Source organism: Drosophila novamexicana, unplaced genomic scaffold (assembly GCF_003285875.2).
Source record: "Drosophila novamexicana strain 15010-1031.04,08,12 unplaced genomic scaffold, DnovRS2.1 tig00000770-arrow-pilon, whole genome shotgun sequence".
NCBI classification, from domain to species: Eukaryota; Metazoa; Arthropoda; class Insecta; order Diptera; family Drosophilidae; genus Drosophila; species Drosophila novamexicana.
Window position 1 is genome coordinate 2162402 of NW_020824821.1, and position 25525 is coordinate 2187926.

General features: G+C 36.3%; 3 protein-coding genes across 4 annotated transcripts; 2 read left to right on the top strand and 1 right to left on the bottom strand.

Annotated features, from left to right (window-relative positions):
* The first annotated feature begins 865 nt into the window (after positions 1 to 865).
* LOC115763743 lies at positions 866 to 3227 on the top strand. The gene is made up of 3 exons (XM_030706447.1): positions 866 to 941; positions 2674 to 2853; positions 2920 to 3227. The coding sequence occupies exons 1-3, from the start codon at positions 914 to 916 to the stop codon at positions 2952 to 2954; spliced, it is 243 nt and encodes an 80-aa protein (XP_030562307.1). The 5' UTR covers positions 866 to 913; the 3' UTR covers positions 2955 to 3227.
* Positions 3228 to 12751: 9524 nt separating this feature from the next.
* LOC115763814 lies at positions 12752 to 22474 on the top strand. The gene is made up of 2 exons (XM_030706566.1): positions 12752 to 12844; positions 22306 to 22474. The coding sequence occupies exons 1-2, from the start codon at positions 12784 to 12786 to the stop codon at positions 22449 to 22451; spliced, it is 207 nt and encodes a 68-aa protein (XP_030562426.1). The 5' UTR covers positions 12752 to 12783; the 3' UTR covers positions 22452 to 22474.
* LOC115763813 (protein I'm not dead yet 2-like) lies at positions 15885 to 18967 on the bottom strand. 2 transcript variants are annotated; one of them, XM_030706564.1, is made up of 13 exons: positions 18850 to 18965; positions 18656 to 18785; positions 18479 to 18595; positions 18272 to 18420; positions 18091 to 18205; positions 17969 to 18024; positions 17770 to 17895; positions 17378 to 17713; positions 16892 to 16986; positions 16749 to 16835; positions 16496 to 16689; positions 16290 to 16427; positions 15885 to 16224 (listed from the first exon to the last, which is right to left on the bottom strand). In XM_030706564.1, the coding sequence occupies exons 1-13, from the start codon at positions 18855 to 18857 to the stop codon at positions 16111 to 16113; spliced, it is 1665 nt and encodes a 554-aa protein (XP_030562424.1). In that variant the 5' UTR covers positions 18858 to 18965; the 3' UTR covers positions 15885 to 16110. The 2 variants fall into 2 exon arrangements, with proteins under 2 accessions (XP_030562424.1, XP_030562425.1); XM_030706565.1 differs by lacking the exons at positions 15885 to 16224; positions 16290 to 16427 and having other exon boundaries at positions 16621 to 16694; positions 18850 to 18967.
* Positions 22475 to 25525: the final 3051 nt, after the last annotated feature.

Here is a 25525-nt window from a genome sequence, read left to right on the forward strand (position 1 = left end):
TCCCAAGAGTATATATCGCAGCATAAATACTTATAAAGTATACGGCATATATACACAAATATACAAATATACTCGTGTGTAAAAATTGGATCAACAAAAATCAAGCGCCGCCTAATTACTGCTTCTATATACCACATACGATTTTGACCCGTAAAGTTCAATAAATATAAATAAATTATTGTGCGACCGAGTTTTTAGTTGATGTGTCAGATCACAGCGAACCCATCTTTATAGACACAACGCAAAAATCATATATACAATAAATTAATATATATATATATATATATATATATATATATATATATATTTATATATATATATATATATACATATATATTACAACAAAATGAAGCTGTTTGCAGTATTCTTGGCTTGTAAGTAGTTGCATATAAATTACTTATTTTATTTGTTAGCTTATTCAAAACTTAAGCGGAAATACTTATTCTTTACAAATTGCCTGGTATATTGTCACAAATTTATCGCATACTAATTGTTTCAGCAAAAAATTTCATTAAAAAATTTCCCAGAACTCGCAATTAAAGTTTCGGTTTAACCTGCAAATGTGCATAAATTAGTCCGCGGCTTACACTGCGCAACAGGAAACCATATACATTTAGGTTTTGTAAAGCTTTCCTACTTATTAAACGTTTCCTTTGCCAAGTACTTTTTCTCTGAAAATTCTTGAAAGGCGTGTTTCCGGTTAATCAAACATTGCCATAAAATAATTTCAAAATACACATGTAATCCTACTGGAAATATAAAACAGAAATGCACTTAGATTCCTATTTATTAAAAATTTCCCATTTTTGCAATAGTTCCTCCCAATAAATTAATATATATATATATATATATATATATATATATATATATATATTTATATATATATATATATATACATATATATTACAACAAAATGAAGCTGTTTGCAGTATTCTTGGCTTGTAAGTAGTTGCATATAAATTACTTATTTTATTTGTTAGCTTATTCAAAACTTAAGCGGAAATACTTATTCTTTACAAATTGCCTGGTATATTGTCACAAATTTATCGCATACTAATTGTTTCAGCAAAAAATTTCATTAAAAAATTTCCCAGAACTCGCAATTAAAGTTTCGGTTTAACCTGCAAATGTGCATAAATTAGTCCGCGGCTTACACTGCGCAACAGGAAACCATATACATTTAGGTTTTGTAAAGCTTTCCTACTTATTAAACGTTTCCTTTGCCAAGTACTTTTTCTCTGAAAATTCTTGAAAGGCGTGTTTCCGGTTAATCAAACATTGCCATAAAATAATTTCAAAATACACATGTAATCCTACTGGAAATATAAAACAGAAATGCACTTAGATTCCTATTTATTAAAAATTTCCCATTTTTGCAATAGTTCCTCCCAAACGGAGAGTAGAACAGAAAATTCCTTCCCGATTATGTCTCGCATTAGTGCATAACATTTCCGGAATATATCCTTCTAGCAAACGAGTACAACAGCAAATACCCTGAATGAAAAGTTCTAGCGTCCACGCAGGGAACAAGTTAAGACGAGGCAAGAAGAGCTCTTAAATAATTAAACTAATATTTTTGGTATAATAGGAAATATTTATTTCTTTTCGGTTTCACAATTGTTGTTGCTTGGTGTTATGATTCACATATTTATTAACAATAACAATTTTTTTTGCAATCAATAAATATGTAAATGAGCTTAAAATTTCCAAATCAACAAACAACAGAACTGACCTATTTACGCATTGATACTGAAATATTCGCAGTAGTATATAAATTTCATAAATATTCCAAAAGGTTGTTTTAAATCAAAGAAAGAATATTTTAAGTATAATCGAATGTGATAGTAGAAAAGTTGTAAACATTTTTTTGTTTACCTTACGAAATGTGATTATATTTTAACTGTGCAGTGTATATTTCTTTTGGTTACAATTTACACAAGCTTGACTTTATTCAATAAAATTCAAAATAATGTTGGCTCAAAATCAAAATATATTTTGATTTCCATAAATTTTATTTAAGTGTTTTGCATTAATCATGTAAATGTGAACTAATTGAATATGTTGCTTTTATTTAATTATTAAAATGTTAACATTTATAAAAACTGGCATATATACTTAATCAAATCAACTCACATTATATTTGCTTAATAACTATTATTTATCTAATGATATATAAACATTTATTATATAACAAATGTTGTTAATTTATAAAAGTATAATCATCCATTTCACACAATTTTTATTTTTTTGTCATTTATTTAACATTGCGAGTTGCGGAAAATTGTTTTCCTATTTGCTTAATTTAATTTAACTGCACGAAAGTGATTGCTCATTTGGCTATTGGGTGTTAATTGGGAGATGTTCATGCCTTATGAGTATTGCCACTCGTAGCAGTCCAGACCCGGCTGTGCCAGGTAATAGTCAGTATTATGGTCGCACTGTCCGGCCGGCCAATGACATGCCAGACGTTCTGGCGTCTAGAAACGATGGGCGTACGATCGATCGAACGATGGCTTGCTGAGGTTCAGTTGTGGTAGCTATTGGTGATATCACATTGGGCGGATTATTATGCAGGGCATGTTGTTTAGCTTTCTATTCTTTTTTTGCACACTTCCCGCTTAAAGACTAACTATTGTGCATTTTTTTTATATTTTTTTTTTGTGCATTTTATAGTGACGCTCTATGCGCTGACGCTGGTGCAGTGCCTCAGCCTGCCCGATCCCAATGTGAAGTGTGCCATGGAGTGTGACACGCAGGAGAGTAAATATATATGCGCGGCGGATGACAAAGGCACCACCAAAACATATCGCAATGTTTGCATTATGAAAACGGAGAATTGCCTACAGAATGCGAGTGAGTATAGAACGAATCACACACCAATTCGTATCTTAAATATGCATATATTTATTCATTGTTTAGACTTTCAAAAGATCAGCGACAAGGAGTGTCCATAGATGCTAGATCCAACTCTAGTTTTGACAGTGCGCAGAGATTTAGAAAGATGAAAAAACTTCAACTTAAAAAAACAGAAGACGGTTTTTGGGCCCAGTTGCCGCTTAAGTTGTTTGGCTTCTTTTCTTGCGTGGTATTTGTGTGTGATATTTTTAAGTTGTGCTGCAGCAGAATAAAAAAAAAACCCCGAACCTTCCCAATTACAGCCCCACACCCTACACCCCTCCGCCCCCTCCACCAGCCGTCACAAATATGTAATACATAATGATAATATATTTTGTAATTATTAATTTTAAAATATTTAATAAAGTAATATACATACAGTAAACACAATATAATCTATACAACTCGGAATATACATATATAAATATTTATATATATATATATATATATATATATGGTATATAAATGTATGTGTATTGGTAGTAGGGGAGGATTCGCTTACAACGTGGATGAGCTATTATAAATGATGACTTCATTTCTTTTTACCCCAACGATTCAAGCTTTTATTCTAATCTCTGTGCAGCTCAGTGCCAACTGATTTGAACTCTAGCACTGAAAATTCAATTAAATCATCTGCCTTGTTTAGCAAATCATTTACTGATAATCCCCATCAACATACACACACACACACGCACACACAGAGTCTGTTGCTACGCATCACGTGTTGAACAAAACTGAATGGATTCGACGTCAGAGTTTTCCATTGGACTCCAAAGTCGCAACAAATAAGCGAATTTTTCGCCCTGTTAGCACTTATTATAACTCAATCAGCTAGCCAAATCAATTAATAGAAATTTTAGATCTCTAACCAAGTTGCTAAGGTGCCTTTGGAAATTAAGTAATATTTGTAAAAATTAAGTTATTTTTAAAAGCTGGAAAGATAAATATCATATATTTCTTATCGATTAAAACTCTTGATTATTTCGCTGCCTAAGGCACATTAATAATTTCTAGTTCAACAGCAAGAGAGCAGGCTTTATTTCCAAATACTTAAATCCCTTGCCTTAAGACCATATCACTTATATGTAGCAATAAAAATCTCTAGGCAGTCATAATAATATAATATACTATCGCTAAGTAGACGATTAGCAACAAGAAGATTTCGTAGTCTCGTGTAAGCTTTAAGTACGCAAAAAAAATATAGGAAATCTTTCGATTGACGAAAATATTTACTAGAAAATAGAATTGATTAAACGTCATCAAGAGAAAAATATTTCTACAATTTAAAGAAAAAAGTTAATATTCATTCAAAAATAATATGTTTATACTCAGAATGTAATTGTTGGTAATTTTACAAGTCCTTTCAAGACATACAGATAGCTCTTGGAGATTTTTCTTAGTAACTTAATATATTTTTATACGTACAAGCAATACAAATATATTTATATTAGCTGATATTCTTGGTAAATGCAATTTCCTCTAAGTAAATTAGCTACTCTGGCAAGTGAGCATGGAAGGATGCCGGCACAAGTCTCAGTCTGAAGTATTTGCATTGCAATGTGTTAGCTGAAGGACATGGTAAAATAGATTTGTAAGAATTTTAACACGTACAATAAAATGAACAAGAGGTTCTAGTCGGGAGCTCCCGACTAGGGGATACCCTGAACCCTCTTCTTCCAACATCAAATGCATTTATATATTCTATTTTAGAAGCTGTATGTCAACTTTGGTAACTCTAGCTCTTATCATTTACCAAAATTGAGCAAAAAACAGGATATCGATATCGATTTTTATCGATTTCTTGGAAACGGAGTAAGTTATCGATTATCGGAAACAAACTCGATCTGCGCGGGAACTACGAGCATCTACATCGAAAATTTCATTTTCTAGCTCTTATAGGTTCTGAGATCCTTGCGTTCATACATACGGACGGACGGACGGACGGACGGACAGACAGACGGACATGGCAAGATCGACTCGGCTATTGATGCTGATCAAGAATATATATACTTTATGGGGTCGGAGATGCTTCCTTTTGCCTGTTAAAAACATTTGGATTTTGCACAAATACAACATACCCTCATACCCATTTTTAATGGATTCAGGGTATAAAAATACAAGTACAAAAATTAGAATTATTAATTATAATAATAAAAATAATAATAATAATAATAATAATAATAATAATAATAATAATAATAATAATAATAATAATATTAATAATAATAATAATAATATTAATAATAATAATAATAATATTAATATTAATAATAATAATAATAATAATAATAATAATAATAATAATAATAATAATAATAATAATAATAATAATAATAATAATAATAATAATAATATTAATTAATCCACTAATAAAATTGTACATAATAATATTTATAACAACTTACAATCTTATTCTGTTAATATCTATAAAAATATTTAAAAACTGTCTTGAATTAGAAACAATTACCAACTTATACAGCACTTTGACTTTGCAAACAGCACCCAAGAGCAAAGCTCAGTCTAGGGTTGGGTCAATATAACATCCCCAAAAGCTCGTTGCGTAGTAAAAGCTTCGCGCGCTGTGTACGCGTTTGCTTGTGTGTGTGTGTGTGTGAGCGTGTATGGGTGTGCATGTGTGCTGCTGTGGTCCATGGGGCGCGCGCAAACTTTTCACATCTTACACCGACAATGCGAAGTTGTTTGGCAATTTTTTGGTTCATTCATCTGGCTGCCAGTGCTGGGCAATCAGTACAACAAATACCGTTAGATGGCACAGACGGAGCTGCAACGGTCGCGCATCGAACAGATTCTAGCAACAAGCCAGACGACGTGGACGTGGAAGCCGCATCATTTGGCGCCACATTAAAGTGCTAAGGCCGGGTCGTCACTGTGTGTGTCCGTGTATATTGCTCTATTAGTGTGCGTGTGCGTGTGCGTGTATGCGCGTGTATTTGATTGTGTGATTTCGCGCGCTTTTGTGTCGCCTGTTTTTACTGTTCATCTTGGCCACTGCCTTAGCCCCGGCTCGAACAAAGGCAGCTGTGCGGCAGCGGGAAAAAGGACGCCCCGTGGCCATCCAGGATTTCAGCTGCGTGCTATTTGCGGGCATATTGATCAACTGTTGGCAATTAAATTCAATTACAGCTTTAATTAGGCATTTTATGGCTAACAGACAACAAAAGCTCATCACGATTTAAACCAGAGAACGGCACGGAGTAAGTGTTAGTATTAGTGTTAGTGTTAGTGTTAGTCCTGGATCAGCTACCACCTCCATATGGCCGCATAAATCAATTATGGAGTCGCCCAAAGCCTGCCAGCTGCCAACTGGCAGCCCGGATAGATGGGCGCTCAGGCTAAACGCACTTAAACCTGTGTGCACCACAGCGTCAAAGTGCCGTTTATTTATTTTATTTTTTTTTTATTTTTTTTTTGTATCTTTTATTTTATAAAAGGTGCGTTCATTGTATGCCAAAGCCACACGAATGGTTGAAAAGGGTATTGCCTTGCAACTAGTTGTTGGAAAGTGGAATTTCATTATAATGTTTAAATAGGTCCAGTACCAACCCATCAAAATGGAATGCGTTCTAATTGGAGCCACAGACTGAGCAAAATATAATTACAATCTATCCTGTAGACAAGGAATTTGAATAGTATGTATAATGCAGATTCAATAAGAACCTATCCCATTTCGACTCTGGTCTGGAGTAGTCCAACAACTCAATAAAGCATATAGAAAGGGATCTTATAGTTCCATATGAGAAGAAATATTCTTTAAAGTTTACTTAATAAATATGTTTAGCATTGAAGTAAATTTAAGAATAATATAAATGTTGTTAATAATAAAGTACAGCTAATAATCTTCCCTATCCTAATGAAAACCTCTTAGCTAAAGCTAAAGTTATGATATTTGGGGCACGTAAAAAATGTATAATTATAAACAACGTTTTATAAGAAACCAGAGGGACTTTAATAAATATATAAAACATATTAGTCTTTGGTCACAGTGCATTTCGTAAACGAATATTCTGTTCCAATGCATTTTTGCGTGTTCATTAGAGCCACATCAATCTCTATCCAAATACACTTCATGCCTTTCAGTTCAGTTTTAGGTTTGAGTTTAACGAAACTAAATAAAGCTGTTTCCGTTTTTTAAGTCAAAATCCCTTATTCGCCTTTTAACACATTTGCCACATCAAATATTTCCCAAAGAATTCAACATATTTCGATCAACGCCAAACTTGGGGAAAGTTTAAAGCATTGAGCATTATTTTTATTACGGACGCATTTGCATATTATGAAAAAGACATTATGTTTCAATAAAATCTTTCTCTGGTTTTTATGATTTGCCATAAAAATGGGGGAAGTCCCAAAATGTTTGGCGCTTGATTCAGAAATATTATCATAGGTTAGTTATATTGTTGTGGCTTATACTTAATTGAGATGGACTTCAGTTGGTTGGGTTATTCAAGCAAATAAAGTTGTAAGGTCTTGGGTTGAATGTTGAATAGTATTTAGTACAACATCGGCAAAATTTTGCTGGTTAACTTTACCTCCTTGTGAGCCGTTTAAATTTTATTATATATTCCATATAGTTCTTTGCATTCTTGTATGCATATTTGCTTAAAATATTCGCAGCACTTCATGCATAAAATTTCCAGACACGACTCTCAGCTTTATGCGCCAGCGAAAAGTTAGTGCGTCTATAGTTTTACAGCTGATAGTTATTTTAGTGGCTTAATGTATTAGCATAAATATCTGTAAGGGCTTTAAAGAGCTCACTTCGACTCACAGCTGTTTCACACATGGCCAATTAATATATATTCCTGCCCGAGAAGCTGACACTAATCCTAACTGGCAGCCTGCAAAGCCGGCAAATCCCTAGTGTATACTGCAGATTAGCAGCCATTGAAATATGTCGATTAAATAGACGCAGGCAAGTGTTTAAAGGGTTTATCACAGCTCCTTTGACCAGCCCAATTGGATTTACGTTCAGGATCCAGGTTGAAGGTGCGCCATTTTGGGCATTCTGCCAGCTCACATTAATTATGTTTGAATATTTAGCTTGACAGCTGGAAGATTTATTATGCTCATCTCACATATATGTTTCAATGATAAATGGTTATGGAATATTTGAAACATGCTGACGACAAACCTTTAATAAATATTCATATATAGTCTGGGTGTTTTCAAAAATATATGTTTATACTGGATAAGAATTGGTCTTTATTTACTCTATAAAACTTGCACAGCTTTGAAGAAGGCGATTTCGATCTGATAAAGCTATATACATATATACTTGCATATCTTATAGCTTTCTTGCCAACTACTTTCTGTTGTCTCCAACTTTATCGAACTTCTATATACATATAGCTAGTTTTTGGGAAAAACATGATTTTCTTGTTTTATATTAACCAACACTGGCAAATAACTAGGCTCCTTACTTAAGAGCAAAATAGTATTAACAATGGACTATATATTATTATTTTCACTATGATTTATTATAATTATTATAATTATAAATTTAAAGCTTTTCATTATATTTTGAAAGCATTGCGATCCTATATCTTAGATCAAAATTATAAACAAGCTTTCTAAAATATTTCCATTATCTTTTAAAATTGTCTGTTAAATATAATGAAATCCATTTATAAGCATAGCGACCATTAAAAACTCGTTTTGTATTACATGCTACCTGCTATATAGTATATTTGTGTATATGTATGTACGAGTGTGTGTGAGTGCGTGTGTGTCTATGTGTTTTGCTGTTAGCGAATGCGCGACTGACTTGACTTACAATTAGGGGCAATCACAAGGAATCACTGCAGATGACGAAACATGGGGGAAAACGTGCGTCTTCAAATTGATGCATTGTTTGCTTTTTTGTAGTTGTTGTTTTTTTAGAATTACGATGGAAATGCCGTTACCGTAACCGGGTGCCAGGCTCCATCCGGGCCAAGCACGCAAATTCAACGGCAAATGGAAAACTTTGCACCATAGAAATCATTTAGACAATGGGCCACTCGTGCGCGAATGCCATGCCCAAGCAAAATGGTTGCGAATGCGAAAGAGCATGTTCTTGCTGTGTATGCGACACGGATACACATACACACATTCACACACACACACACATCCACACACTCACACACTCACGCACACTTGATGACCAATCCAAGCGGAAATAGAGGCGACAATTTTAGTGCTATTTTGTTTTTTGTTTTTTCGGTACATCATTTGGGCGTTATATGGGTGTGGCTAAGTGGAAGAGCGAGCATTGGACAATGATGGGATCTCTCTATCTTGTGGCCACACTCATAAACTGCGTGTCCTCGTGTTCGTTTGAGTGCTTTTCAGCTGTTTAACACATGTTCGCACCTGGCTTCAAGCACGCACACCTCAACCGCATCCAGGTTGAGTCCAGCAAACATGTGTTAGGGTCGAGTCAGCTCGCACTTCTGTCCGTTTAACTGGCCTCAAGGACTCGTCAGCATGCCAGCAATAAGTGGAGCAGATTGAACGCACTGATGAGTATCGCTTTCATTGGGCGCACAGCCGCAAGCGCGGCAGCTGGGACTCCAGCCTTTGCTCTGGCCAAAGCTCAGCTGCCTGTATTCCCATTCGCCGCATACTAAAAAGTTTTCCTAATGTTGTTGGGGCAATTGTGGAGTTGGGGCTCGCATATGTGCGCATTGTGCTTCGACTTTTCGCCCTGTACATCATTTAAATGCGGTTTACTATTAGTTTATTATGACTCGCAAATCTTTGGGCTATCCATTAACCAGATCAATTTATTCAGCTTAACTTCAATCTGCACCAACTTTCCCAATCATTTTTTCAATATTCTATACGAGTTTTAAACTCCTTTTTGTTTCAGCCCCAAAAGTTTCGGGTCCGGATTTGCGTTTGTGTTGAACTTAAGCCTTTCGGTTCTCATGCAATTCAATTTTATATTTTATTTCATTTTTTTCCTTTCTCTCATACCCCTTCTAATATACCCTTGTAGAGAGTATTATAAATTTTTCTTTCTGTTAGATCCCACCATATCGAAGCACTTTATCATATAGCTGACATAGGAACAATCGGTTTATAATTAAATTCTTTTATACAAATTTATTTGGTTATCAAGATATCCTGAGGAGAAATTTATCAGTTGTCAGTAAAGATCGGTGCATGTCAAGTTTTATTTCTATTTCTATTTTATCAGATAAATATATCTAAGGCAACTATTAAAATTTTTTCTTTATATATGGTATTTATTAAGTTTCTTAATTTTTCTTATAAACAAATTACCCACATACATATATTTCTTGTAAATGGCTTTTTCTGTTGTGTAGTCTCTTAATCTTTCTCATAAATATTTCTCAAAACTTATCTTTTCATCTTTTAATGTTATTTAATCTTGTTTAAAGTACCCAACGTTTTGGTTTAAGCCTAAGCTAATGCATTATTAATCACTAAAATATACTTTTTTATTATTTATTATTAAATCCTTAAATCTTCTTAAGCCTCAAAACTTTTTCTTAAGCAACTTTCATAAATGTTTTAATCCAATTTTTGTTTTAGTCACAAAAAATGCATATCAAATATTTTACACTCCCCAAGAATCTTTTATTGCTTTCACTTTTATTGGTATTTGAAAAATGTCAAGCAGCCTGTCGTCTGTCTTCAAAAGGATAAACTTTTATTAGAAATTCTCGTATATACATACACATATATGTCAATAGATCAAAGGGCAACTGTGAGATTTGCCCTTTTGTGCCTGTAATTGACTTTGTTTGCGATACGTGCAAATTTTGTAAATTTATAAATCTGAACTGTAATCAAATTGCGTTTCCTTAGAAAGTGCTTAGTTAGCTTTTTCATTTTATTTAAAGCAAAATCTGAGAAATTGCTCGGTGGGCGTCGCTGGGCGCAATAATAAATCGCTTTGAGATGCGGCAATTAAGGCCAATGGCAAAACTTTACCTGATGATTTACAGCAAAAGTACCGAAACTTTGAAACAAATAAGAGGATTACATTGACTACAACTAACCATTATAAATCAAAAGCTGCTTAAGCTAATTGAGGCTTGTTGCATGGTAAACAATTAATGAGTTCCTAGCATTCGCATTTGAAAAAATATTCTGCTGAATTTCTGTCTGTGTTGTGGAAAAGAAGCCAGAGTTGACCGTAAAATAAAGTTAAATGATGCACAATTCTGAAAATTTATACATATATGTGAAAATATATAACTGTGCGGATGCTTCATTTGTACAATAGTTGAATAATAAAACCACAATTCATAGCTAGCTTTAAGTGGAAATTGAAACTAGTAAAAGTGCTTTTGACGAGAGGTTACGACTAGTTGATACCCTGTGACCAGTTAACTTGAGGTACATGCTCTGAGTCCCTCACTATGAAAAATTACTTTTTTCAATTCTTAAATGGTTGCTGGGTATCAAAAATATGAAAAATTGACTTAACCAAAAAAAAAACAAGAGGTTCTAGTCGGGAGCTCCCGACTAGAGGATACCCTGAACCCTCTTCTTCCAACAAATGCACATATATATGCTATTTTAGAAGCTATATGTCAAGATTGGCGACTCTAGCTCTTATTGTTTACCGAAATTGCCCAAAAAACAGGATATCGATATCGGTTTTTATAATTATAATTGCTTGGAAACGGAGTAATTTATCGATTATCGGAAACAAACTGAGATCCTTGCATTCATACATACGGACGGACGGACGGACGGACGGACGGACGGACGGACGGACGGACATGGCTAGATCGACTCAGCTATTGATGCTGATCAAGAATATATATACTTTATGGGGTCGGAGAAGCTTCCTTCGGCTTGTTACATACATTTGGATTTTGCACAAATACAATATACCCATTTTTAATGGGTTCAGGGTATAAAAAGAAGAGATATGCTACAATTCAATTATTGCTCATGCGCTAAAGTCAAAGGGAACCTTTACAGGCAATTTTAGGCATTGCGAATTTTTGGTTAGCAAAATTGAAGCCCCGGCACAAGTTGGACAGGCACGTATGCCTGCCACGTAGGTAGCATGCAATTGGGATATTGGGATATATGTTGCACATGCTGGGCTGAGACTCATTAAACTTGCATGGCCTCGAGGCGGACAAACAATGCTGGGCTTAAATGGAGCGCAGCAAGCATTCCACATGCAGTTCACAGAACTTGGCGCAAATGCAATTCTTGAATTGCTGCACACAAGCTCGCACGTTGGGCCCAGAAGTGCCACAAGAACTTGAGGTGAAGGCTTTGTACACACGCTCGCACACATGGAGACCCACACGAGTGGGAAGCTACTTAGACTAATTACACGAATTGAACGCAATTTATTTGTTACTCCACGCCTCGCGGGGCGTCTTCGTTCTACCTGCTGCAGCACGCTCAAAGTGCCGACAATTTTGTTAATATTAAATATCTACATGCATATTAATTATATGCATAATTACACAACAAGGTCGGCAGCTGTGTGCCTGTGTGTGTCATAATTAGAACGTGGCTGACGCAGCGTATACGCAACGTTTTTTTTTGGCAGTTTTGCCTGTGCCCGCTTTGCCTGGCGTTTTGTGTTGTGGGCTGTGATTTTTTTCTGTTGTAATTGAGCTCACACATACACAGATACGCCGACTCACACACACACACACACACACACACACACAACCATTTGCACACACTTGAGTAGTTGCTTTATATGTGCTTGTAACCGCATTTTAATTGCAGCACGACTTGCTTTTCTTCTTCACAGCGCATAAGCATAAACCTAAGCGGATCACAAACAGCAGGCAATTCGAATTTTTGAAGTTTTCTGCTGGGAGTACAACTAGATTTGCCGGAAGTTGAACCAAACGGAAACAAGGCAAATACAACAAGATGGCAGGCGGCGGTAGGACAGCCGGCAAATACGGTTACTCAGACAACAATTATTACAGCAGTAAGTAGCTTACACGAGTGCACACACACACACACACACACACACACACGCATGCACAACAAGTCATGAACAGTTACAGGAGAGCGGACAAAATCTTTGGCAACTTCATTAGTTTGGCTCTGTCCATATGGCACAGTGGTACAAGCTGCATGGCAATATGTACTATTTTTATTTTATTTTATTTTATTTTTTGAAATACTTTCTTCTTGATAACAATTGGAAACATCTTGAGTCAATAATGCCCGATATTGGATAAAAAATAGTCAGTTTTGAAAGCAAATTGAAATCGAATTGACAAATTTTTCAAATAATTTGATAACTATTTTAAATGAATTCCGAAAAATTTATATAATTTAAAAATAAATAACAGTTGGTCACTTGGAAATATGTATATTATTTATTGTATTTTATTTTTGGAAATATTTTCTATTTAATATTTAGAAATATTTACAGTGAATAATGCCCGATATTGAATTGTCATAAAAAAGTCAAAATTTAAATATTGATAAAATTGAAAAAAAATAACAAGATTGGAAATCAAATTATTTCAATTTTACAAATATTTGAACAATTTTATTGCCATTTATGGAAATGTTTTTAGTATGATAGTGAAGCCAGTTTTCTGTGTGTTATTTTATATATATATTTCAAATGATAATAACTATCAATTATCTGAGCTTTAAATGCACTATCAATATGAAACGCATTGTACATATCAGATAGTTCGAATTTCATTCGATTTTCATTTTATTATTATCATTTATTTTATTTTTATTCAGAGTAATGAATGTTCTTTGCTGTTTTCTTTTATTTCTTTTTGGTACTTAAACTACTTTTTTTACTCTAGACTTTAAGACCTTATCATCCACAATAATCGGACAACCCACCATTCCTACATTGTTTCTTTGATTTTTTATGTTATTTGCCATCGTCTGCGTGTATGCTGTATTGTCCTCCATGTTCACATCATACCCACGCACATGAATAGAGGCTTACGCTTTTGGCTATTGTCCTCATCATTGAAAGCATCAACAACAACATTTGGCGGCTTTAGTGGATCCGCCAGCCAGCGGTGACGTCTTGACGTCTGCCTCCCCGTTGTTGTTGTTGTTGTTGTTGATGAACTGCCACCGCGTGGCATGCCCCACAGTAATCAGTGTGGAAAAGCGTGTTTATATGTATTTCTTTTGCTTTCCTTTATATTCTTATTTTTGGCCACTTCCTCAGACGTGTTTTTATTACATTTCTGTTTCGTTGCGTTTCGCATTCATGTTTGTAAATGTTGCGTTGGGGAGTATATATATAGATATGTGTACATGTACTACAAGGAGTCTGTTTGTGCGCCTTTGTGCACTTGATATCATTCACCAGTGGGCAGAAATGGAATTTCAAATGCAGACCAGGACTTTAGCTAAAAGACGATATAACGTAGGTAATATCTATGAAAGAGCGACAACAAGCTGCTGGCATGGGACTTTTTGCTGTGTTTGCATAAGGTTTTGTTTTCCTGTTGCCTCAAAAGGCCCCCTCTTAAGTTATTTGCTGTCCTTATGAACGCCCTCGGGCCACCCGCTGGCCCCACTTGTGTGTACGTGAGCACTTTTGTTGTAGTGTTGCCTGAGCTCAGAGCTTTGTGCTCTTGTATAACTTTATCATAGTTTCTGATTGCCACAAATTGTGCGTAAATTATGTATTGTGATCTGCCCATGATATACATTTATATGCAATAAATATATATGTATGCATTACAATGTCAAATGTGCGCCGAAAATCCACAACACAAAGACCACCTGTCAGGCAGGGCGAATGCTGTGAAGGGCAACAACGACCTTATTAAAGTAAACTTCCCGCCAGCAGTATTGGTAAACAGCATGAAATGCTCATAAAACAAGTTGGCAAGCTTGACTGCGGTGACTCCCTTTGGATTTGTCAATATAATTGAAAATAAATAACAATTTTATTTAGCTCGTCGTGGTAATGGGCTGCCAAATGTATATTGTTGTTATTATATTTACCCAACAATTTCCCTTGATATTTATTCAATGCTTACAAATATAATTTGACTTCGATTTTGGTTGCTCTGGCTAAGTGAATACCTATTGTGAAAACATTTCCAAAACTTTCGCTGACCAAGAATTTCGAGAAAAATTATTTTTGGTTGAGTATATAGTCTCCTATATAAGCATTTCTATTTCCTCCTTAGCTCCGTCGAGGAAAACTGCGCATGTATGATATACAATCAAGCCCCAGGCCTTGGCGTTAAGTCAGAGTAAAGCTAAGTGTCCATATGGTTGGCAATATTCCAGCCATGGCCTAAAGAGTTAACCAAGTTATTAACACACACGCACACGCACACCCAAACACAAACACTTTGAAATGCTTGTCAAATACATTGCCTTGCTGCCAACATGGCCACAATCGCTTTTAGAGGCGTGCTGATCTGCAGACGATAGGTCATGCTTATAGAAAGCCTAAAAGGCAGAGTAAGCAGCAATATATGTAGCTGAAATGCCAGCGGCTGCAGCAAGTATAGAGATATGTTATACAAAGGGCACAATCCAATAGAAAGTACGCCTCATTTGATAACCGTTTTACAGAGTGTGGGTTGCTTGTGAAACTAGTATTTCAATAAAAAAAATCAATTTATATTAGAATTCCTTTAGCAAACTGAGCAAGAAAGCTGCTGGTGATTCAGACCCTAGACTAGTGTATGTGTTTGATATAATAGAATAGTTATAAATTAATCATAGATTAAACCTCATCACGCGAGATACCGATGTCAGTAGAACCTATGTAATATTGAAGATCATATGAACCAACTAGACTCAGCTATTTTTAATTGATCTGTTTCTGCTTCGCCAATGCCAAAAACCAAAATGGGCAAACTTTTTTGATGTATGATGATGGCAAAATTGCCCCACCAATGATACTTAATACCGATATTTAATGCCGAAACAATTTTAATTAAATTCTTTATATATTTTATATATCCCTTTAAGCATTAAATAAAAGTTGGTAGAAGGTTCTGGGTGTCCTCAAATCGGACACTACCAACTGGGCAAATGTTACGTTTTGAGTGATCTGCAAGGCTATTTACAGATAAGGGATTTGGTATTGCATTTCTTAACATTCATTGCCAAACTCTTTTCGTTTTTATATACAGGAGAAAAGAAACAAAATAAAATATTAATTACATTTTTTTCATGTTGAAGAGCTAGTGAAATCTTAAATTGTCTCTTCTGTTAGTTTTCCGGGTTTTAACGACTCTATAAATCATCTGGGAATTTTTTGGTGCCGGGATAGACAACGTAACCCAAGGTCAACGCGTTCACCCAGAGCAAAAGGAAAGCCCAAATTGTTGGCAATATTCCAGCGATAGCCTAAAGAAGCGGACAGAAGTTAGTGGTAGACCTGAAAAACCGAATGTTCCTGTACTTGTACTCACCAAATACTTTGTCTTGATGAAAGCATATCCACAAATAATAGCATTAGGCGGAGTGCTGACCGGCAGATGGTAGGCCGTGCTAATGGCCAGGGAGGAGGGCAGGGTCAGCAGCAATGGATGCGTTTTAATACTGATGGCCTGTGGGGCAGGGAAAGCATGGGTAAGGGTAACACACGAAAGTGTCTTAAACATTTTGCTAGGATTACCATCTCACTGAATATGGGTATGAGGATGTTGCAAATGGCCACGTTGGAGGCGAAGGCAGTGCAGAAAAGACTTATCAGAATGCAGACGCCAATTGTGGCAAAGGTTGGAAGTGATTTAATGAATGACATTTTGTCGCCCAGCATCTTGGCCATGCCGCTACGTTTACTGCCCTCGGCCAGAGCAAAGCCGCCACCTATACTGGGTAGTACAGTAGTAATTTCCTATGTACGCCAGTCTAGTACTTTAGCTTACCGAGCAAAAAGCACAGGCCCCACGGTGTGTGCTTTTGTATGTACACCCAGGAGAGGCATGCGTCCATGGTGCGGCCAGTGAAGGGTGCTGTTGGGAGTAGATATATTAGACGAGACGCTCACAACTAAGATTCGCCAACATACCTTTACCGCAGCAGTACTTAAAGAACGTATACTGTGTGGGCAGGGCAAACAATAGGACAACCGACAGCATGACAGGCGCCGAGCTGCCTATGGCCCTGGGTGGATGCAACAGTCGACCGTTAGTGAGGAACAATAGACAAAACTAGAGTGCTCTAGTCGGTAGTGTCCGATTAGGAGATATCCCGAATCCGGGCCCAGCTGCCGAAGAAGCTGTATACAAAGTCTGGTGTTCGTAGCTCTAATAATTTTCGAGATATGCCGAAAGAAGAATATATCGAAATCGATATTTATCGATTAAAATGAAAATGGAAACAGATATCAATTAAAAATATGACAGACTCGATCTACGCAGGATATACGAGAATATATATTATACACAGACCGAACGACTCGGCATTCTTTGTGACCTTTTCTAAAATGGATTTTCAATGGATTCGGGGTATTAAATGAATAAATAATTTATATAGAATTAAATATGGCACTCACTTGGCGTTAAGAAAAACACCCCAGCCCGTTACGAATCCGGGCTTCTTGAAGAAGAGCAGAAGTATCATGAAGACAAATAGTATGGCCACCTGAATCTCATGGCATGTCATGGGACCCAGCTCCTTAAAACGCTGGACGACCACTTGTTTTACCACATCCTTATTTTCGGAGCCGCGCTTTATCTGCTGGCCGATGTTGCTGTTCGGTCGACACAGGCCCATGTGCGTTATTTGCAGCGAAAAGTACAGGAGAACCACATTGACGAGCACAACCAGCGGAATCGAGTACATCATAAACTTGGGAAAGTCCACCTTTTCCTGGGAGTTGGGAAAGCGACTGCAAACAACTCTACATTTACTCAACTATTCCCCCAAATTAATTGTGTCGCTTACGTGTCGTATAGACCTTTAAAGGTGAGATTTGTGCCCGTGCCAATGAGCGTGCCGCAGCCCCCAATTGTGGCCGCATAGGCAACGCCGAAATAGAATGCCATCGATATTAAAGAGGGATGCGGTGGACTGACCAAAACGGAATCAGATTAAACTCTTGTCTAAAATAAATAGTATATAAAAAGTGTTTAGTGGTACTCACTCGCCCTCCTCCATGGGCTGCTCCTCTTGGGTCATGCTGATTTGAAATATATTTTGCTATATAAAATATTAGATTTTGATTGATCTGTGAAAAAGTTTAAATATTAGACTTATATCGCTTACGGCTTCCATTTCCATGAGCACAGCCTTAACAATGGGGCACATCATGGCAGTAGCTGCCGAATTTGATATCCAAAGCGATATAAAGCAGGTGACCGCAACGAGACCTAAATGCAAGCTGGAAGAAGGGGGACAATCATACAGCTCCATTTGATAGACCTCGATCATTCATCTGAACCCTTACCGTCTGGGACTGCAGCCAACCAATAGAATTGTTCCCAGCGCGATGCGCTGATGCAGATTGCTGTACTCCACAGCCAGAGCAACAATGAGACCACCCAAAAACATAACTAAGGTATCCGTAAAGAACAGCTGGCATACATCAAAGGAGCTCTAAATGAAGTAGTTACTTATTAATCACAGATCGTATCTGATGCAGTTCTCTACCCACCATTATGCTGAACAACGGCAGAAAGACCACCGGAAATATGGATGTCAGATAGAGTGGGATGCATTCTGTTATCCAGAAGAGCGCCATGTTCAGCACCAGATACATGCACTTGAACTCCTAATGAATAGAGAGAAGGAGATAGCACCTAACTGGGCCAAATCATGTTCGCCAACTTACTGGTGACTGTATGCTAAAGCCATAAAGCAGAACGGGCAAGGTAACCAACGGAATGATGATGGTCCCCTTGCCCCTCCAATGAAGCTTGCAGCATTGCTTCAAGCTTTTCCCTGTCGAGATTTTCTCCTCGCTGCGTGCAGGAAAATGCGGAATACATTTGAGGAATATTAATTTGCACTCTATACTATACTCACTCGGCCATTGGTAGCTCAGTTGCCTTTTAATTATAAATATTCAATTTTGACGCACTGTAATTTATAAAACAAATAAACGAGCAACACAACTATACTCTGATTTTACTACGCTGTATCATAAATTTGATCTAATTTGAAAAACAAGTATTCAGGCAAGGCCAACTTGGAGTTCATTTGAAAGCGTACGAGAGATCGAGAAATGTTGTAGTTAGAAATCTTGTTAGCATGGGATATAGTTAACAATTATACTTTGGCCTTTGACCAGGACAAGTCTAGGATTTAAAACTGCAACCTTGCCGCTGCACCACGAGTTCATTTGGACAGCTCATTTGCCGAAAATAGCCCAAGGACTTGATTTTGTAATAAGTTTTGTCCTCATTCTGCCGACCCAAATATGGCTTTCGCGTTTATTGTTTGGCATGCAAAACTATAACTGTGCCCGGCCATGCCCACAGGCTGTTGCATATTTGATGCTAAATCCGGAGCCGGCAACGCTTTGAAGTTATATAATTGACAATTTCCTTTTTGCACTTACCACCCCAACAGGGAACTCTTGGTAAGGTATATTGAAATTAAAGCTTATGTCCTAGCCAAGCAGAGGATGCCAAGAAGCTGAGGGGCTGGAGTCAGAAAAATGTTCGTGAACACAGAAGCAGAAGCTACGCAACCTAATCCAAGTTGACTCTCCCCCTGCACAGGATGTGTATATATGTATTTTTATATATATATTTGCTTGTTTGTAAAAAGCTTCAATCAGAATAAATCGCGTTGAGCTGTTTGAGCAGAAATTCTCAAATGCAGGCCTCAAGGTCCTCAAGACCTTGTCGCACACACCACCAAAAACGGAATTATTATTAGGACAAATATCGGCCGCATCCATAATAACAATACAAATAGGTTTATTGACCGTATCCACAGGCAGAAACAATAAACGAAATTTAATACAAAAAAAAAAAAATGCCACGTGCCCCTCCATGGGGATAGAATATCTAAAATGTTGACACACGGCCCATTTGCCCCATTTGCTCAAACCCCGTAAATCTCAATAATTCACAGTTTGTTTGTTTCGTATGCCAATTCGCATTAAGATTTCAATATTTTTTCTTGTGCATGTTTCTTGCATGTAGCATAACGCAGCCCTGCATTTGATATTTCTATCTATTTTTTTTCTATTTCACAATTTGCGTTTTGACAGCTCAATTTTCTTTTCTTTTTTTTTTTGTGCTGGACATCCCATAAATTATTTTACATCCTATGCACAGTTTTTGCTGGGAGGCGTTTGTGCAGTTTTTCATAGTTTCACAAACTTTTTGGGGTCTTCAGCAAAAAACAGCAGAAAATTATTTAAATGTTTTCACACGATCTGAAAAGCCATGAAACAACGAGCAGAGCCCGAAATAGAGAACACAATAAATATTTCCGTAAGCCCTTGCATAGGGTATTATAATTTTGTCATCAAGGAGACATTTCTGTCCTCACAATGTGTATATACAGATCAGACATTTCCTATAAATCCTCGATCTTTATCAACAGCCGAGTCGCTGTGGCCTTCTCCCATTGTCCACCTGTGCTTTATAAGTAGAAAGAATCTGTTTTCCATAAAATTCTTTCCGTTTCTCGAGATATCTTAAACAAACAGTTTAACTTTCAATCTTAATCTGTTTTTTCTTTTTTTGTTATGCGCGGTATTTAATCTTCGGTCTGCCTAGGATAGTCTTTTGTTTTATTGTTTTTTCTGCTGCTAAAGTTCTAGCTCAGATTTGGCTGTACTTAAGGCCTGTGCATTTTAATTTCAAACTCGCATTTGTTTTAATTATCTTTCTAAGTGGCTTGGCCTTGAAACGTTGGCAAAATATTATTTGAGGCGTCGCGTCATTGTTGAATTGTAATTTATGAATATTTTTATATTTTTTACCAAGCGAGTTGGGGGGCAGAGCAGATGCTACAGTTCCTCAACTTTAATTATTATTTAGAGCTACTCTAATCTAATCTAATCTAATCTTAATTAAAGCTCGTATTTTTAATATAATTCCTTATTAGTTCTTAAATATATTTGTAAAATGTAGACTATTTTTAAAATTTGTTTGTAACAATTTCAGATTTTATTTACACGTGCCCGTTGTACTGAAAATATTTCATGTCGCACACATTGGCGGGCCGTAATTGGCATCTACCAAGATTCGGTGACGTGTCTTATTTCTAAAGATATTTATTTAAGCCACATACATACATACATGCATAGATATAATATTAATGCACATAACTCGAAGCAGCTTTTAGGCAAAAACGTTGCCTACATTTGGGGGCAGGTCGAGAAAAATCCAAGCACATGGTTTAAGGACACTTGACGGCAGACAAGCACATTAACCACGCCATTTGATTTCAATTTATTAGGCTACATAGTCATCAGAACTTTAAAAGGCGACTCGAGTTCAACTTACCGACGTCATTTAAGCTATCTAATTAACAGATCCATACAACGGCTGCCCGGCCCCGGCCAATGCCCGGCGACACTTTGGCTGGCTGTATAAACGATTTTAATTTTCGCAAGATACTCTGCTGGAGAAGGGCGAATGCTTCATCGATTATGTGTTAAATTACGCAGAGAGCAAGCATCTGGCTAAATGGGGTGCACGGAAAAAAAAGGTCATCATTTGTCAAAAGGTGGAGCCAAAAAATATCTGCACACATATGTTCCAATTGTATTACGTTTATAAAGATAATCAAATTGAATGCAAGTGAAGCGAAATTTCATCAAAACTTGCTTATTGAACATCTGGCTCTTCTTCGTAAGATAAACTCCAAGACCCAATTCACTTAAAAAGAAAATATTAACTTCATAGAAAGAAAACGCGGATAACTCTTAAAATTATAATAACTAATTTCACGTTATAAAAATACAATCTAGAAAACAAGACAGTGTCAAATATTGTCCACCTTTTAAAGAGCACAATATAATATTATACACGCCTTTGCGTATCTTTTTTTGGCATTATTTTTCGCTGCAAGCTCAAAATGGCATTAATAATCCACATGCAGGAATCGTATAACTTTGATACATCTGTTACAATAAAAGTGTATTGCGAATCCAAATTTTATTTAATTTTTTATGTCCTTTGTTCTATATGTGAGTGTGCGTGTGCGAGCGCATGTTATTTATTTTAGATGGCATGCCAGAACATGTATACATTTATGCTTGTTTATTATTTATTTTTATAACAATGCAATTTGTCAGAATATGCGCACATATATTTTCTGTTTATGTGCCCCGAATATGCATGAGTCCCAGCAAACCGAATTGTCGTTATTGACACGAGCCGCCTTCAGCAGCCGTAACTAGTCCACCAGCCACACCTCAACGCAGTCAAACCGACAAATGTTGGCCAATTTGTCAGAGCCATTACGAAATCTTAATCTCTTTACATTTTGCTTATTTCGCCTTTTGTCTCTCTGCAGGTCACTCTTACAAGAGCATCAACGACGAAATCATACTGGTCAGCATCATAATGGGCATTACGATTCTGGTGCTGATTACCATTGCGCTGTGCTACATTGCGTATGAGAAATGCCACAAGAAGCGTGAATATTTTATCAATGCCTAACGGGTGCCCGCCACAGCCACAACAACAACAACAGCCGGAACTAAAAGAATAAGAACACTAAAAAAAAACGACACTCAACGGGAAAATGGCAAGGTCAAATGTCAACTGTGCTGCTGCTGCTGCTGCTGCAACTGCAACAATGTTGACGTTGACGATTAAGTTGGCCAACGCGAACGCTTGTTTTCAAGCCAACCGTGTTTGGCCCCAGCTTACACTACACACGCACATATACCGCTTACACTCACACGTACACTAAAAAATACTGAAATTTTGCAAAGCATTTTTCCATTTTCTTACATGTGCATTGTTTGTATCATTTTTTTTTTTTTTGGTATTCATTGGATTTCCCTCGATTTCGAGTGCGGCCGAGACAGCGCAAAATGGCGTGCTCCCAAATTGACATAAATATACATATAGATATATATACTTATATATATATATATAGGTATATAGCTTATTCTAGTGTGCAGTAAGCACAGTGTTGCAAAATGACTTACAATTGAGTTGAGCTAGCAAAGTTTCTGGATTATTTGATATATTAAATTAAATTTAATTTATAATTAAATTATTTGTGGTATTATTTATTAAAGCAAATATGCTTGTACCTTATTTAAATTTTAATTTTAATGCTTATTTTATTCATATGTATTCTTGCAAAATAATTAAGACATATTAAATATATTAATTTCTAATTAAATTTCCTTACTTTTATTTAATAAAAAAAAATGTGTTAACTTTTCTTAAAATGCACATTACCTTTGCAATAATATTTAAAATTGTTTACTCCACGCTGCACAACCAATTTGTGCTGCACAAAATTGTATCTATAGATATGGACTCAAATGCAGCTTATCTGCTTTTGATTTTAATTAAACTGACTGCAATTTGGGTTCAATTTAAGTTCATAGTATTACAATTTAAAATGCTAAGTTCTTGAACTTTTCGATGGGTAACATTCATAGACCTTCAAGGCAAAAGCGAACGCTGCGCGTTTTCTGTGCTGTCGATATTGCTGATGCAGATGCCAATTTCAAGTATTGACAGCGAGGGAGCATTTAACCACCAAAGGAAAGCAGACAAACCGACATGCAGACATACAGACGGAAAGCCAAAACGAACGAACCGAGTGAAGTGAGTTTTCTTATTTGCTCGCTCTTCCTATCTCTTTTTTTCCTCTGACTTGAGGCTATAATAATAAAAACAGTAACGGAAACTGGTTGCAATGCACACGAACAAAGCGCGAGGAAACAATAAAAAAAAGTGTCGCATAACAATTGTCGGAAACAAAACGTGAGGTGCCGGGAGGATGCCAGGAAGCACTCAGATAAGGGGCAGGCTGCGATGGCCAAATCAATTTGACATGAAATTAGTGGAAATGGTGCACATTAAAGTCTGTTCTTTGACCACAAAACACGAACTAGAATTCCGGGCGCACAATCTATTAAATATATATGTAAGCTTTAACAGCTCGCACGGCAATGTAAATACACACACACACACACATAGTCACACACACACACACACACAGGTATCTAAACAAGGGCTAAATGTTAATCAGCTTAGCAGGCTCGCATGCAATGTGGTTATATTTTTGGGCTCGATAAACAGGTTTTGTTTGCCTAAAAGCACGAAATAAAAGAGGAGAAGCCGTAAAGGAAAAACACAAATGCTTTCGCACACGCATCAGGCTGTGGGTGTTATCCTGTCGCATGCTTTTTAAAATTAAACAACTGATTAATGACAAAGTTTGTTCATCCAAAAATTATCGTATCTAATAAATTGCTGCAGCTAGATGAGAGCTCATCAATTTTGTGGCCGCGCATAAGCAAACTCGGCACATATGCTAGACAATTGAGCATATGAGAGTCCTTTCGAATGATTCGAGAAAGTTCATGCATTGAACTTAACAGGAAATAAAAGACAATTCTGTAAACAAAAAATTAGACGTAAGATCCAAGTATTCAAGAATTTTGTGTTTTCCAAGTGTTAGATTCTTTAATGACCTCGTAATGTTGTAATCCAGATCGATATAGTTGGCTTTTCCGAGCCTAAAAAGTATTAATTGTGAATGTGTCTGTTTAGCCCAAAAATATACCACACAAAAGTATGCAATAATTTGGCTTACAATAAAAAATGTGTATTATGAATTTGTGTGCAGCGCAAAAGTATGCAGTATAATTTATGAAATACAAGTCTTTCACACTGCGTAAAAGTATGCACTGAAAAATATTTATTTTTAGTTAAGGTGCAGCCCAACAGTATGCATTACAAATAAGGAGTTTGGAATCCTTGTTACATCGCAAAAGTATGCAATGTTTGGTTAAGCAATTACAATTATTATTGTGAATATTAAGACAGCACAAAAGTATGCATTACAAATTATGAATTGTGATCACTTAGCTCCTGCATAGAAGTGTGCAATATTGATTAATAATTGATTTACCTTGCATAGATCTGCGTAATTCGATTTCCCCAAGCAAATATCTTTATTCTGGATGTTATCTGCAGAAAAATCTTTGTAATATTAATAAGTGTGCAGCAAAACTGTAATTTCTTTCAAATGTAAGTTTAAACCATAAACTTAACTCGAATAAGCAGAGTGTAAGAAAAATTGCGACACCCAGTGGATATATTGTATAAAAGTCAACGCAAAAACTTCACTAATTACCCGTTAAAGATGAAAATCCAACTGAAAGCCCTGAACACGCACTTGCACACACCCACAAACACAGACACACATAAAAAACAACAATAAATTTTATGTTAGTCATAAGAAGCACACAGCGCACAGAGAAACCCAGATTGGTTGAACACGCAAGAGCAGAAATTATAGGATACGACGTGTCGGGGGAATGCATCCTTAATACTTTCTTCTGAAGGAAATTTAAGTAAAGCTGCGTGCAAAATGAATGACTGGTGGAATTTGAAATGGACCAGGCACAAACACAGGCACCTAGTCCATATACTCACACACACACACACACACACGTGCATATATATTAGTAGTAGCAGCTCTATAACCATTTTTAGACACAAGTAGTAAACTTTACGTCCAATTTTATAGTTTTTTTTAG

Excerpts from the sequence above, each read along its gene's own strand:
- LOC115763743 (XM_030706447.1), top strand. The coding sequence starts at position 914 with ATGAAGCTGTTTGCAGTATTCTTGGCTT. Across the intron at positions 942-2,673 it reads GTTTGCAGTATTCTTGGCTT|TGACGCTCTATGCGCTGACG; the intron begins GTAAGTAGTTGC and ends TGCATTTTATAG. Across the intron at positions 2,854-2,919 it reads GAATTGCCTACAGAATGCGA|ACTTTCAAAAGATCAGCGAC; the intron begins GTGAGTATAGAA and ends TTCATTGTTTAG.
- LOC115763814 (XM_030706566.1), top strand. The coding sequence starts at position 12,784 with ATGGCAGGCGGCGGTAGGACAGCCGGCAAATACGGTTACTCAGACAAC. Across the intron at positions 12,845-22,305 it reads AGACAACAATTATTACAGCA|GTCACTCTTACAAGAGCATC; the intron begins GTAAGTAGCTTA and ends GTCTCTCTGCAG.
- LOC115763813 (XM_030706564.1), bottom strand. Across the intron at positions 18,421-18,478 it reads TGCCGTTGTTCAGCATAATG|AGCTCCTTTGATGTATGCCA; the intron begins GTGGGTAGAGAA and ends TACTTCATTTAG. Across the intron at positions 18,206-18,271 it reads GTTGGCTGCAGTCCCAGACG|CTTGCATTTAGGTCTCGTTG; the intron begins GTAAGGGTTCAG and ends CCCTTCTTCCAG.